This window comes from Thunnus albacares, chromosome 14 (assembly GCF_914725855.1).
Source record: "Thunnus albacares chromosome 14, fThuAlb1.1, whole genome shotgun sequence".
NCBI classification, from domain to species: Eukaryota; Metazoa; Chordata; class Actinopteri; order Scombriformes; family Scombridae; genus Thunnus; species Thunnus albacares.
Window position 1 is genome coordinate 24100338 of NC_058119.1, and position 16481 is coordinate 24116818.

Sequence of the window (16481 nt, forward strand, 5' to 3'; positions counted from 1 at the left end):
TCTTTAAGTCAGACAGGTCTAACTGCAGGGTGAATGTGTTTAACATGGGGCCCAGTGGAGGCCCCTGTGGTACTCGTAACCGTCAGGCTCAATGGAAAGAGGATACAGGGTCTGACAAGACATGACTTGACCTAGCGGTACAGGCAGAGGCCCGCTATTGTCCTGAATGAACAGCAGAAATCAGTTTTGTAGAATTTCCCCTTCTCTGTATGTCTGTGTGTGTGTGTGTGTGTGAGAGAGAGAGAGAGAGAGAGAGAGAGAGAGTAAGTCTTTTTATGTGTGTGTCTGTCAAAGTGAAGTGAACATGGAACTTCTAAGGGGCAAACGGTGCACAACACTGACATAAGCAGTACGTTAGTGAACATTCGTGTGTGTGTGTGTGTGTGTGTGTGTGTGTGTGTGTGTCATGGGGTGCAGACCATATGACTGTTCTCTCTAAGGAAGAGCGTTGGGCAGAGCTGGACTGTTTTCATGCATGGCTGAGTGTTTGGGCTTTTTGACAGATGGAGAATAGCCAAATGTGTGTGTTTTGTTTCTGTGCGCGATTGTTTTAGTTTGTGCTTCTATTCTGCTGATTTCAAACCTCAGCACCAGCTTGACTGACCCCTTTACTGTGGGCGACAAATAACCAGACTCCATCATGATTGGAAGAACTTTTTACCTTCTGACACTGTAGAGCTTCAGAGGCCATACTTATGTTTTATTGCTTACTATGTCAACTCTTCAGAAGTTGGCAATCATTCTTGTTTTCTTTTTACAGTGTGTGTAGTGTTTTGAAGATACCTGTTAAGGCATTTGGTTTATGGAGAGAGGTGTGAACAAAGAGGAAATCAAATAGAAATTATTCTGGTTGAGTTGTTACAACAACCCACATGTCTATCACAGTCCTGTATCTTGGCAGTCACTTCAAGGAAGACATCAAACCATGATTGCTGGCTTATTGTGGAAAAACTATGTAAAAAATATGCCACCAAAATCCTTACAAATCAAATATATGAAATCTGACAAAACACATCAGATCAAGGCCAGATCTTATGCACAATGTTAAGAGCATATGCTACCAATATTACTATAATTGTCGGTCAAGCCAAATGATCAAAAAACATTTTTACAAAATCGAAAAAACTTTGATAACTTACACATAGAAGTTTTTAGACGATCAACGCAATACACTGTGGGTAAACAGAATTTCATTTGTGGTCCTCAAAGCACGTCTTTCCAGTTACTCTGGATAATAACTGTTTTCATTGGAACTACTTTTTCCCACAGAAACGGAGAACATTAAACAGCTATCATTGGCTTTAACCCAGCTAACTGGCTTTCTAGCTAACGAGTGAAATCCAAAACGTGTTCCTAAACAGCAGCAAGAACAGATTTATCCATCTTGTTTAAAAAAAACTTAAAACTTCTGTTTTTGTTGTCCCATTTTGTATAAAGTGATCATACACTGTCCAAAATAGTAAACATGAACGCTCTATGCTCATTTTTCACATCTTGGGAGTTGATATAGTTGATTATAGGTATTCAGGTCTTCAAAATCCAACTACTAGTAACCTGCACCTTAAAGTGACTTCTTTATCCAGACAGAATGAGTGTAAGAGGAGAATTGGCTGGCACCGAGATGTTTAGTCAATAAGTCAATCAACAGAAAATAAATGTCAATTGTGAGAAGCCATTAGTTGTCATTTATCAAATAAAATAATACATTTCCTTCCAAGGATTTGCATGTTTTTCTTCTTCTAATACCATTGTCAAAGTACCTTATGATGTTTGACTGTTGGTCAGACAAAGAAAACGATTTTAAGATAGTTTCTGGTAATTTTAGATGAGGATTTGATTATGGCAATTGATTAATGAAAATCACTGTTAGCTGCTGTTGTACAAAAAGCAATATAAACCTCACTGCCTTGACTAAAGACCAAAATATGTCTTTGACCCTACAGTGATGAAGTATGATAGACAACTGCCAGGTAAAGGAAATGAGAGCTGATAGTAGACGATGGAAAGGATTTTTATTTCTACTTCTAGACAGGAGCGCACTGCACCAGGGGGAGAGGGGAGATATGACACTGAGGTCACAGCAAAGAGAACAAACCTCTTGGTCCGAGTGCCATCGACGTCCAAACACTCTGTGCCATGTCAACCTGTCAGGGAGAGAGAGAGACAGAGGGAGGCACTGCCCGCTGAGAGGTGTCCGAGGTGTCATGGCCTCGTCTGGGAGGTGACAGACAGCATGTGTGTGAGTGTGTGACGGGGAAATAAGACCGCTGAGAAGTCTAGGGGACCTTCATAGTGACCTTTCGTTTTGTCAGGGTCCATCTCGCTCTGTGCATCTGACAACAACTTTAAAAGACCTCGTCTTCCTGAGTCCTTGACAGGTGTGTGTGTTTGTGTGTGTGTGTGCATATTTGGTGGCATACACCAGTAGTGAAAAGCTTGAACTGAGCTGTATGTTTCTGTATGTGTGTGTGTGTGTGTGTGTTTACAGGACATTTCTGTCCTAGAATGTAAATTCTCTAGAAATGCAGACACATAATCCACCGTAAAAGTAAACCGTAATTTCTGATAACGAGGCAGTCTGAGTCATGAGGTAATATAATAAAAAAGCCTTTAATATTACATGGCTGACGGCAGCATGTTAAAAGGAAAGAAGCCTTCATCAGGGTGTTGATGAAGCCTGAGTACTTTGGATTTTATTTTTCCTCTTGTTTTCAGTCATCGTGGCACTTGACTCCAAAGAGCACCTTTGTCCTCTGAGTGAAAGTGCACTCCAGATTAACGCACGATAAGAAGTAATTCCTGATAGTTAAACTGCAAATTTGTATCAATTTATCCTGAACTAAAGGTCAGGATTTTCACTGATTTATGGCGGTCACCACTATTGCAAAGACCCAGACTCAGTCCCCAGCCATAGTGCTTCCAGCTTGGCTGGCGCTCCACTGAACACAATCAGTGTTCACTGCTGGGAACCCGGTGAGGGATCCTGCCTCAGTGTCTTAGTAGTGCCTACCGGTTAAACCGTTACTTTAAATGTTGGTTTGAATGTTCATTTCAGCCAATTTGGGGTATAAAATTGTACTTTTGTTGGTACAAACTGTAGGTTTACAAAATTGACTAGTAAGAAATGGTACCACAATCTACCTGTATAGGGCTGACTGTATAGTGATAACTCTCATAGGTACAATTCTGCTCTCTTTTTTACTAAGAGAGTGTGCATTTCTTTTTGGACTTTATTTCCTTAAAGAAAAAAATGATAAAAGATATGAAGAAAAAGATAAAAGTTAAAAAAATAGATGGATACCTTTTAGGCTTCAGTCATATCTGCATGTATGGGTGTACTGTATATAAGTCAGCATATGTAAGCATTTGTTTATGAACATGGATGTGTATTTGTGTGTGTGTGTGTGTGTTGGTATTTGTCTGTTTAGCCATATATTTTTGTGTTGTGCATGTATCTGTGCACAAATATTTCATCATGTCTCTGTGTGAGTCTGTGTGCGTGTGTGTGTTTAGTGTTTGTACTAGTGTTTGTGGTCAGGAGGTGAGGGGCAAACAACAGGCCACCAAACGGCTTTAAAAGAAGAAAATCCAACAACATAAACAAAACCACGGACAGTGTGACACGCGTCACCTTCGCTGTGACAGGGGACAGACACCGGAGAGGCACATAGTCCCTGAGAATCTCTTTGAAGTCAGCCAGCAATTGTGCTGCCGGTTTGGAAGTATTGCCTTTCCTGCCCTTGGGCGTTGCTGTAGGGCAGATGCACTCGGCTTTTAGTGAAACACTTGCCAGGATTAGGCCTATTAGCTGAACAGGAGGGAAAGACAACCATCGCTTGTTTAGTGGAATCCTGTCTGAATGCGGAAATGTAGTCTTCATTTAATGGGTCTGATTGTGAAGGCATCGAGCCAGAGGTCTGCCTTTCTCTCGCTGTCTATTCCAACTTTTTTTTTTTTTTTTTTTTTGCCTAATCAAGACCTGATTGCACATTCTCCACCAAATATCTCTTTTTCTCCGTCCTTCTCTGTGTCTCTGTCTCAGTCATTACTGGTGCTGTGTTTGTATTTCTGCTCCAGGCGTTGGGTAAATACCTCTGCTGGAGTAGGTTTTCCCCCCATTTCCCACCTTCCTCCCTCCATTACCTCCTCTAATGACGTTTACACATCTGCTTAGAAGAGCCTCCACTCACCTCTCCGTTTCCCTGCGTCCCTCTTTCTCTCCCTCATTTTCTTGCACACACAAGCACACGGACACTGAGACTTGCAAGACAGTATTTGAAATTCTCGATTACTTGGCTACTGACTTTTATCCTAATTTCAATTAATTAGTACAATTCAGGAACACATAACGTACAAATTCCTTCACTAATATATCAACAAAAAACAACACTAGAAGTGTGTGGCAGTGTATTTATTTACAGAGACCGTGCTTTCTGCCTGTATTTTCTTATTTTCTTATTATTTTGCTGTGTTTGGGACGCTTCTGGGTGTCAACCTTTGGGCAGCGGGTGTGTAGCCCCCAGCCAATAACAATGCACAGGGTGTGAGGTCGGGACTCATAGCGTAGCGACCAGGTTCTCTCTCCTCTGCTCTGCTCTCTGTCTCTGTGTCATGGATGTATAAAGAGCTGCAGGTCTGTGTGTCTGTTTGATCGAGGGCGGGGCTGAGCTACACACACGCAGAGCAGAGAGGACGAAGCTCTGCATTCACACAAGATCTGGCGATGCTGGTTCCAATATTAGATGTCTGCCACTTTTAAGAACTGCCTAATTGTGTCAAATAATGTAAATGTCATAGTATCAATTTACTAATTTCATTAGCTGGAAAAATACACACATCACAGCAGAATTAGTCAGTTTAATGATTAGTTGATCCACAAATTAATTTGCAACTATTTTGATAATTGATTCATTGTTTTAGTCATTTTTAAAGCAAAAATGCCAGACTTTCTTCTATCTTTAGCTTCTCAGATGTGAAGACTTCCTGCTTTTCTTTGTCATAAATGATAGTAAACTGCATGTCTTTTGGAGTGGTGGGTTAGTAAAATGAAATAAAATAAATAATTTGAAGATGCCAACTTAGGGTCTAAGAAGTTATGATTTGCTTTCTTCACAATTTTGACATTATAAACAATTAATTGATTAATTCATAAAAAAAAGTGCAGATCAGTGCATAATGAAAATAATTGTTAGTTGCAGCCCCACAGATTGGTTTGTCCTGGAAAAGCAGCTATTGTATTTAGCAATAGTCATGATCTTCACTCCCAATGTTTCCTTGTCTGATCACATGTATGTATGTATACTGCAGCCATTAAGATTTTTTTGTTGAAGTTTTTATTTTGCTTTTCTTTTTTTGTGAGTTTCATTATGAGGGGGAAAAAAGTCTCTCTTGCTCTTTTTCTCTGGACACCTGAACTTTTCAACTCTTTACCTCCACATGCCCTCCAAACCTGGAACAGTACTTCAACTGATCTACTGGTTTCTTTTGCACACATATACATTTGCATGCAAAAGTGAGCACACACACACACACACACACACACTCCACAATGAGACTTGCCCAGCGGTCATGTCACTCCGGCTTCATTTTCCTGCTGATTGACATGTCCTGTAAAACACACAGACACACACACATATGCACATGCATACAGAGTGACTGTACCTGTCACCTCTCTTGAATAGTATTACCTTTACCTCATTTTGTTCTGCCTGTCCATCACCTCTATTCTTCCCCCGCCAACAGCTGAATGGGCTCCTGTGGGACTCTGTTAAGTGTGTGTGTGTGTGTGTGTGTGTGTGTGTGTGTGTGTGAGAGAGAGAGTGTGTGAATGAAAGGTTTTCGGCCTGCTGCCTGGCGCCACTTTGCCCACCCGCGACTCTTCTCCACCAAACCCTCTGTCTTGTAATAGGACAGTTCAGTTGAGACGATACACTGTACTTGCCTGTGGTTTTGTGTGTGTGTGTGTGTGTGTGTGTGTGTGTGTGTGTGTGTGTGTGTGCGCGCATGTGTAAGTGTATACACTGCCGCCAGGCCTCACAGCACTTCCACTCTGAAGAACGGAGTCTTCACTTCGTCCCCTCTTTTTCTCTTCTCAGCGGGTCGAGTTCTGTGACGCCTTAGGTCCTCAACAAAACCACAGAAGTAGAAGAGACAGACAGACAGACAGCGAGGGAGAAAACAGAATTTGACAAGAACATGACGAGAACTCTGAGGCCCCACTAGCGACCCCTAGAGGCTGCAGTGTTCATTACTCCTCACAGTACACCACCGAACAATTTAGTGACAGTTTTGCTATTCTTAGAGCCTCACCAGTACAAGGGCTGCAGATAGATTGCTTTTTTCCTAAGGCAGTGCTAATAGAAAGGCATATGATCGTTAAAGATTTAATTGCAATGTGCCATATTTGATTATGAAATACCCGTGCACAAATGTCACCATTTGACTGGAAGATGGGACTGGTTCCAGACCTCTGAATCACCTCTCACATCTCCAATTTGTTGACCCAATTCAAATGGGTCTGGTGTTGTACCCATTGATGGCCATTTCTTGTGTTTGGAGAATTAGTTCACTAATTAGAGGGTAGTTGGCAACTACCCAGCTAGCACGCTGCCTAGCTACATTCATGAAAAATAACGACAGAAAAATTTCGACAAGTGTCGGTGAGATCTTCGCGGTAACTCCACGTAGAGAAATAACAACTCTGAGATCATCAACATGTTTTTTTTTTTATCAATATGGAAAACACAATGCCAGGCTGAATGAGTGAGGCGAAATTATCTTAAGTCTGATTATTAGGCTACTGAAGTATAGTATCCAAGTGGAGAATAATATGTTCAGTAAGTTATTGCAAGCTGTCCATTACATTTTGATATTTCACATGAAGGGGGGGGACCATGAATGTCAAAGCAACTTTTTGCTGGCCATTAGCCTTTAACATACCTTTTCTTGATCAAGGGAATATTGACTCCTAACTCATAAGGAACAATTTTCTAGGAGAATGTGAGAATGCGACCAGGTAAATTTTGCTACAGCTGGTAGTGTAGTAAAAAAATTTGAGTAAAAGATAATAGGTGATCATAAATAACCTCCAGTATCAAAAATCGAATGTGTTTTCTGAAAACTTGCACGCCAGTCATACTGATTTCTTTCTTCGTACTTGTCTCATTTAAGTCTCATTAAATGAAGAACAATGTTAAGATCATAAAGCAGCACACTGACTAAACTTTTTATCAGAATTTTAATTTTAATTTTATCATTTCAGATTCTTTCGCTAACACCAACCGTTGAATGAAATATTCCTCAGCCTGCATCCCTCAATCTGTCCTCTCCTGCACTTACTGCCTCATGTGAATGAAGCAAACATATTTGGTTTTCAGTGTGTTAGAGGTGAATCCGAATGTTACCGTGTGTTTATGTCAGTTTGTACGACGAGTCTCCTCTCCACCACACACCCACCTTATCTGTTCTGTCAGTGGTCACAACCCCCCAACGATGTTTTCCTCCTGTTACGTTAGACTCATTTCAGAGCTTTGATTCTTTGTTTTATCTGGTTTTTTCACTTCTCATTTTCTCACTCTTTCTTCAGAGGCATGTCTTTTGTTTCCAGATTTTGTCCACCATTCATTGCTCTGATATGACACTAGAAGCTAGAGGACTTCTCCCTCAAGGATACAGATAAGCGCTTGTGTGAGTCTGTGTGTGCACGGTTTCATATGTATGTAAATGTGTGCATGTGTACATTTCCTCAGGTATCACGAGGTTAAAAGATAGGAGAGTCTGCACCATACTGTATATGCATTTCCATGCATACGTACGTGCTTGTGTGCACCGTATGAGTTCACATATCAGGAGTTTGAGAGATTGGACAGTGTGCGGGATGTAGGACTGACTTGAGTGCCTGAGCGTGTTTACTGAATCTGTTCGTGCAGTCTGTGATTGAGACTTGGCAGGAACTCTGAGGCACCTCAGATTGGAAAATATGCACTCATACACTCACAATTACACACTGTTACCCTACTTATCTCTGTGTGGATGTACCTCCCTGTCGCTCTTTGTATGTTCTTCATGTTCACCAAGTTTCTCTTCCAAGAGCCAAAACAAGACCAAGCTATGAGAGTGAGATAAAGTTTGTGGGGGAAACAAGTCAGAAAATTTGAAACACTGTACTTTGAGAGAGATGAGACAATAAAGAGTATAGTAAAAACTGCAAGAGAGAAAAAGACAAACTGTCCTTTTGAGAGAGACGCAACAAAGAATGAAGAGAGTAAAAATTGCCAGAAACAGAGAGTGAAAGCTTGCAGACAGGGTCAGAAAACTTAATGCATTTCTAATATGGGCTACCTGAGAAAAAACATGAGAAACAAGAAAGAGGGGGGGAAATAAAAAGCAAGGGACAAGTAGGCAGAGGGATGATAAGTGAAGGTACATGAGGGAAATAAAAGAGAGAAAAGGGAAAGGGAAGGAAAAACTGACAGACAAACTTACACAAAGCCAAGTAGGTGAGGAGAGAATTGTGGTGTGTGTGTGTGTGTGTGTGTGTGTATGTGTGATGTGTAATGACAGTTTGTGTGTGTGTGTGTGTGTGTATTTGGGGCGGGGGAACAAGGCGAGGCTGTGATGGCCTTGTGTCAGTCACCCTATGGCAGCTCTTTAACCCTGTAATTTACCACATCACTCTTCTCACAGTGATGGGACCACTGCGCCAGCTGACAGCACTGCCTCTGGCGTGTGTGTGTGTGTGTGTGTGTGAGTGAGAGAGAGAGAGAGAGAGAGAGAGAGAGAGAGAGAGAGAGAGAGAGAGAGAGAGATGAGGGGAGAGAGAGATCACACCTGTGAGAAAGGATTCTTGAGATGTCAAAAAAACGTCTGTGAGCCTGCCTTCATTTCAGCCCTGTCTCTCTCTCTCTTGTTGCAGTGAAGCTCCAGATCTGAACCAAGGCCTTAACAGACCCTGAGGTATAATCGCCAAATGTGAACTAATTTGTTTATGGCCTCATATCTATTGCAACATAAATATCACTGCTGTAAGTACCCCAAACTTATCTTAGAAATCTGCTGTCTTAATTTCCACTGATCGGTGGTGCTTGACACTTCAGTACCCTCTCGGCATGTGAGAAGTGATGTGAAATCAAGAAAGAGAATATGACCGTAAATTTTAATGATCTGAGGAACATTTTTATGTGTCATCTTAATCTACATTTCGACTCTTTTTAAAGCCCTCTCTTCTACTAATGTACATCAAGACTCCACAATAAGTCAATTTAACATTTGCATTCATGTAAACCGTGTCTGTGTGGTTCCAATGAGGTATTAGGAGAGTAAAAAAGTCAAAGACACTCACTGTGCAACCAAATAAATTCAGGTGACAGATCAGTACATAACTTTATTGTAAAAGTAAATATATACATATTTTGAAGCCAATGTGGATTCAGATACACAGTAAATATTTAAATTGATTTAACAACTTTAGGTGGTGTTATTGTACTATATAAAGGCGAGAGAACAGGGTATGTGATTCCTCCACCAGAGACAGGATGTGGAGGAACAGCTCGTTAGAAAGGCTGTCAGTCAGATTCAAACGATCGGCATCTTTAGTCTTTTTGTGCCGTGTATTCACCTGAATACCCGCTGTAGCCGGACACGTTCTGTCCATGTATACACTCAGAGCACATATAGAACAAAAGCTCAGTGTTAGATTCTGTTAGCTTAAATACGTAAATGTCTATTTGATTTCTGGCTGTTGAGAGCAAGAAAGAGTGAGCGATGTGACAGGACTGCAATCCAGATATCTTTAGAAAGGCTTCCATTGTTTCTCTCTTACTCTTTCACTCTGCGAGAACCAGTCTCAAATAAATATTTACTTTAAGTTCTGATTCTGAGTGCTCTTCCTCACACACACACATATCCAAGTGCACTCATACAAAGACACTTTCTGTTGCTCTTGTTCCTCTTTGCACACACACACACACACACACACACACACAGTAACCACCCAGAGGGGACAGTGAAAGGAGCAGAGAAAGAGACGCAGAGAGCAGACAAGGTCGTAGTTCCTGTGGACTGTCTTTGAAAGAGGAGTCGTATGTTTTCCCTCCCCTCCTTTGATGTTAAAGCAGCCTCTTTACTTGTGTAAAGACAGGGTACAATAACCTAGACCCCCCCCCCCAACCCTTCACCCCTCATCCAAGCTCTCTGTACACTGGCTGTACACCCCCACAAAGCTCTGCAGGGGCACAGGTAACCCACAGCAACCCCAGCCAGAAATCAGAATGAGTGTGGCAGCTGTCCAGGACCTGTGCAGCATGCTGTGAGTGTGTGTGTGTGTGTGTGTGTGTGTGTATGTGTGTGTGTGTGTGTGTGCCTGAGTGTGTATACTGTAAGTCCATTTATGCCAGTGTGAGTGCAATCACTGTGCCAGTCTTACAGCTTTTTACAAAAACATTTTAAAAATGATACCCATTTAAAAAAAAAACATCATTTGTTTCTAACATTTTATTTATCAATATTTCAAAATCTTTTTTCACAAGAGCATTTTTCTTTAGATTACTGCTTTCTGCTTTCATATGATCTTTGAGACTTGTTTACAATTCTCTCAGTCTCTGTGGGTAGTTAAGTGTGCAAACTTGCATAATCCTGACATTGTCTGTGTGTCCATGCGTGCATGTGCTGGCATATGTAGAGAAATTGGTTAGAATATAAAAAGCAAATGGTTGAGGGAATAATCATCCTTGTGTGGGTGTGACTGCAGCTATTGCAGGTTTGAGAGATGGAGGAGAATATGACTGAGGTCTCTGTTTAAGTGTGTATGTGTCAGTTAAAGGCAAGGCACAGACATTTGTATTAACTGTACATAGCACATTTCATAATTAGTAAAATCAATGTACATATAATAACATTAGAAAAGAAGAAGTGGACGACCCGGTGGCCTGCTTGTTAAGATGCGTATCACATGCTTAACATCTGGGGTTTGATTCTGGCTGCAGACTTTGTTGCATGTCATACCCTGTATAAATAATGGCAAAAATAATTTAAAAAAAAACAGAAAGAAAAGAAGATGAAACCAAAAATGCACCCAAAAAAGGGACATTGACAAACTGCATCCACACAGACAAAACAACAAACTCAGATATACAGACACATATAGTAAAATAAAAAAACTTTTTATTTTTCTTTTGAATACTTGGGCTTGACACAGTTGTGACCGGGAACGGGACCAAAGTAACTACAGTAAAAGCATGTTCACCAGATCTGAAACTAGTTCTGGGCACCATTTTAAAAAATTAAAAAAAAACATCACCTGATGACATGAGAGGTCTGATTGGATTGTCAGTGAGCAAGTCTTCAAAGCAACTGTTAAGTGCTTTGAAGACTATAAATAGAGTTTTGAAGCTGATCGTAGTGCACTCTGAGCCAGCGAGGTTGATTTTAAATATTTGAGTGATATGTTTGGCTTTGTGTGTGTGCATAGGTGCCATGTAAAGAGAGCAGAGTGGTGAGTTGTTAGACAAACATGCTGATGTGTATGATGTGACGGCATAGAAGAACGGCACCCAGTGTAAATGGACTCCTCTTCAGTAACCGTTTACCTTAGTACACACCAAGAACACCTCGCCCTGACCAAACTCTCTCTGTCCTTTGTGAGTCTCTCTCTCTCTCTCTCTCTGTATTGCCTGCCTGGATACATATGTGGCCACAGGGCTCATGGACACACATATCAGTTCTTATCCAACACATACTCACCCATTTGCTCTCTCATTTTCTATATCTCTGTCAGCCCCCTTGTTTCTTCTATTCTGCCGTAAACTCCCTGAGACCCCGACAGCTTCTCAGAACAAGGTCTCAAGAACTTTTAGGTGAGCCAGACTGGCAATAACTAAATGAAAGCTGGCTGAAATGAGGTTTTCCCTCCAAAAGGGCTGACTTCCTCTAAAAAAGCTGGTTAGGAGAGGATGAAAGAATCCTCTTATGTCAGTAAACTCGTTACGCCGTCGCTGCCATGCCATGCTAGCCCCAGCGTTTCCATGGCACCCTGTGTTATCTGTGTGTATTTTTGTTGGGACTTGTAGTTTTGGGGGTTGAGTGGCAAAATGAGATTTTTTTCTCCCCCCCCACACCAGGAGGAGCAAGAGGGGAAAGATAAGAGAGAGTCCCCTCTCAGCGTTAACGAGAGAAAATAAGAGAGAGAGAGGCTGGAGAGACGGAGAGCATTAGCTGCACAGATAGAGAAATGAATGGCCGACACAGCAATACTGCTACACCTTTGCTACTCTATAAAGAGTTTCTGCACTGGCCTGTGTTGAGCGTCCTCCCCTCACACACATTATGCTATGCTGATCTGAGTCCATCCAGTGTAGGATGTAATATACACTGTAATATAGAAGGTCTGTCACTCCATAACATTATCCAACATGACAGAATTTATGCTTCAGACAGTGAAGAACATTGTATTCTTTGGGGGAAATATACTTCTTGTCTGCTTGCCCAGAATGAGACAAACTCACAGATGCTTTATTTATGTCTCATACAGTTTAAAGATACGTTGAAGGCATCATTTTGATTAAATATATGGGATGTAAGCCAGATGAGGCTAATATCCATTGTCAACGTAACTGCAGATTGCATGTAGGGACTAGGTTGTAAAAAATATGTTCTTTCTCTAGCAAATGATCACATAAATCCCCCAAAACCAAAAAAAAATCAAAAACTGTTTCTTAAAAACACAGAACTTTAGGAAAACTGGCTTTAACCAGCCCTTTTTTTGAGTTTCCCCAATCAGTGGCACATTAACACAGGGAGAAGCACTGTTATCCATTGTCTTCCTCTTGCTGCTGCTGCTCTGTTTGGTGCCATACTCTCACACTTTGTGTCCCCCACGGCCTGATGATATTGATTGGAGTTATACAGCCAAGGTAACCTTATTTTATCATTGTGTGTTTCAGTAAATGTAAATTCTTTTGTCTCTGCAGCTGTGACTGCCACTGCTGCTTTGTTATACCTGAAACTCACTTGATTTTGAATTTTTTTTTGAGTTTTAAGTGCTAGGTTTTATTCAGTGATCTTAGTGTATTTATTTTTTTTAGTTTTTTTTTAGTATATTACTAAATTGTTTTACATTTTGTGGTGGTTGTGAAGTTACTTGGTGTAACTTATTTATTGTTGTTTTTAACTAGCTGATTCATACAGAGGTGGTGCTAACATTTAAAAGGTGGCTTTGTGCTTTTATTTATTTATACTTCTTGTGTGCTTATATATTTTGTGATCTGTTTGTAGTGTTAACGCCAACCTAAACTGTAACAACTCTTTTTGATACCTTTAAAAACCATGTCTCTGTTCATTCTTGCTGTGAAACTTACCTGTGTGATCGAAGTAGGAACTCATTTGAGTTCCCTGGGTGGTGTTGTCGGATTTTTTAGTCTAACTTCAGTTTTCAGACAACCCCTCATCAGGTTACAGCGGCAATAACAGTGCCATGAATATTAATACCATCACTAGTAGTAGAACCACCAGCAATGGTGTGTCTTATCTCAAAAAAGACATACAGATGTGTTGAAATATGTACTGCCGGTAAGGGTAACACAATATTTGCACTAGAAGTAGTTGCAGTAGTACTAGTTGAAGTAGTAGGAGTAGTGATGTTCTAGTTATGGTAATGCTGGTAATAGTTGTAGCATTGGTTAATAGTTAGAAGTGTTTTATCGCTAAAACACCACAAGTGGTTAAATACACAATTTGACAAAGCACAGTTGAGATGCTGCTCATACAGATGGAACCAAATACATCAGCGACATACAATAACAAACCATTAATACAATAACACAACATCAATACTACAGGCGGAAACTCTGCACAGAAGACTAAGAGAAAGCAACAGACAAGTTAACAGACTAGAGAATAAAGCCTGTAATAAAGAAGGAAAGATAACCAGCGCCTGTTGTAGACCTGTCCTATTTTCATTAGCTGATGTGTGGAATGCTGCCTGCTTTGTCTGAGCTGTCAGCTCCAAAGTATGCGTCCATCACTGCACGTCTGTGATGTGTGAATGACGGTACGAGCATCACCGCCCGTGACCTTGTCTCAGTGTCAGCCTGAGTTCACGTGCTGGTGTTGGTTGGTCTTTAATTTGTTTTTGGTCAAAATGTGAATGCATACCTGTAGTGCTCCCACTACTATTATTCCACCTTACTAGTAATACAGGTATGACAGGTAGAGGAAGTCATACGTTGGTGCTACAAAGGAGTATTATGTTGCATCACCATTGTCACAGTTTTTGTAAACCCTCAGCCTCTATCATTACAGCTGCTGCTACTACAAATATGATTACTACTACTGCTACATTTACTACTAAAATGACTACAAATGCAACAATGACTACTGTTATCTCTATGGGAACATCTTTATATTAACAAGACTGCGAATGCACACCTGGTACACAGTTATATAGAAAAAGGAAACTAATGCATCTTGAAGAGTTCATTACTTTCTTTTGTCAACCTGATAAAATCCAAAGCACAAAATGGGTTTGCACACCCAAATTAAGTAGATATTTTCTTTTTATTTCATTTAACTTGTCCAATTCAAGGACAGGGGAAGAATGCACAGACTGTGCCTTTCTTCGTGTGTGACTGCATTGCTTTTGATTTTCATTTTGGTTACGCACACTTAAGGTCCCCCATGTCTTTTGGTTGAGCACTAAGTGTTTTACTCCTAGAGCTGACAAAAGAAATGCCATTAATTTCACACAGGGTTACAAAACAATGAATTATTTAGTTGAAGACAAGTTAAAAAAAGAAATTTCAAAAGATATGGAGAAGTCTATCAAGAGAGTACACTCATGCTCATGTTACCTTTTCATTTGATTATATTTTCACTGTCCTCCATCAACTCTGAGGTCACGAAGATACACCGTCCTGTCCTGCTTTGTCATCTGCACTATAGTAAATATTGGATTTTGCCAGTCTAGGTGCATGGTCAGGTAGTAACAGTCGAGCAGTCACGCCCGTTCGTCATTCAAGTTAGTGTGTGTGTGAGAGCACGTGTGCCTACATGCTTCCTTTGTTTGAGCCTCAGGCCTATTTATGTCAATCTATTATGTCGTCTCGTCAAGATACGCATCTGTGGTTGTGTTTGGTCTGCTCTGTCTCTTTCTCCTTCTTTCATTCATTTCTCTCACTTGTCCTTCTCCGCAGACTCGGGTTACACTCCTCCATCAGATGGCGTTCTGCCTGGCTGAGCTGCACTTGTGGTCCACCAAGAGCTCACTCCAAGTCAAAGGTAGAACTTATCAACAAGTTCAATCTGCCTCTCAATAATTCTCCTGTTCCTCTCACTCCGTCTTGCTCTGTCTCCTTCTGTCATCGCTCACTTTGTTTTCACACCCTCTCCCCACCTTACCTATATCTACTTTAACAATCTGACTCCCAAGTCAACACCAATTCTCCGTCTGTTTTCACTTTCTCTTTGCTCACTTCACAGTGTGGTTTATTGCATTACACAACATTCTTTATATTCATTTTACGACATTAAACTGTATTTGCACGTTGTTTAAAGTGTAATTGTTTAACATGACCGCAAGCAACTGAAGAAAACGATGAGAGACCACCCACACTGGAGCTAACGGGGATGCCATCATTCCATATTTGTTGACAAGGAAAAAGGAAACTTTTGATCAACATTTCCACAAGCACACCATTACTTTGTAGCACTGTTACATGTCTAGCTTATTACTAAAGTTCACAAATGTGTTCTTTCATGTTAAAATCAAGTATAAAATCAGATTGAAATTCAATAAAATTAATCAAAAACAAACTACAGATGAATAAAACATCTAATAATGTTGAAATCTTTGTACATATATTGTTGTATGGACATGACTTTGAGAAGATATTTCAGTAAGTGCTCATGGATCAGTGAAGTCAGCTGCACATCGCCATGATGCACAAATAGATGAACGTTAACTGGCAGCCAATCGTTCCTCGTCTGGCCGAGTGGGCGTGGTCTAAGTGTGACTTTTCTGGCAGTTTTTGTGCGGTGCGGGCCCGCTCATCACCTATCAGTCCATCTCTTCTGTCAGACGGAAATGCTCCGTTTCTCCATTTTCTTGTTTTCTCCTCCCTTCCATTTCTGTTTTGTCTTTCACAGTCTGCTGAGCTTTAGACAAAGATAGTGTCTCTCGGAGGCTGACTGCGTGTGTATCTGTGTGTATATACTGTATGTGTGTGAGTTTATGTGTATACACAAAGGTAAGACAGGATGTGTATCCTGGGTGACACATCCTTATTTGTTTGTTTCTTCCTGCTGTGTGTGTCTTCTGCTATCTTGGAAAAAATGTGGATGGATACAAGCGAAGAAGCCTGGTCGCTGAGGTGTGACACACCCTATCACCACCTTCCTTTCATCATATATACATCCACCTTAAAAACACAAGTATAGATTCATAACACCAGCATCTACAATGCAGTAAAACAAATGTTTTCTATGCTGTT

At 40.7% G+C, this 16481-nt stretch overlaps 1 protein-coding gene across 5 annotated transcripts in view; it reads left to right on the forward strand.

The window, feature by feature from the left end:
• LOC122996823 (WD repeat containing planar cell polarity effector) overlaps window positions 1–16481 on the forward strand; it is an 82643-nt gene that overhangs the window by 10312 nt on the left and 55850 nt on the right. For 3 of the 5 annotated variants that reach the window (XM_044372547.1, XM_044372544.1, XM_044372549.1), the window contains one exon: window positions 15186–15270. In XM_044372547.1, coding sequence (XP_044228482.1) covers window positions 15210–15270 — 61 coding nt within the window. In that variant the 5' untranslated portion in view covers window positions 15186–15209. Of the gene's footprint in view, window positions 1–8914; window positions 8956–15185; window positions 15271–16481 lie in introns of all 5 variants that reach the window. The other 2 variants (XM_044372548.1, XM_044372545.1) reach the window with 1 other exon arrangement.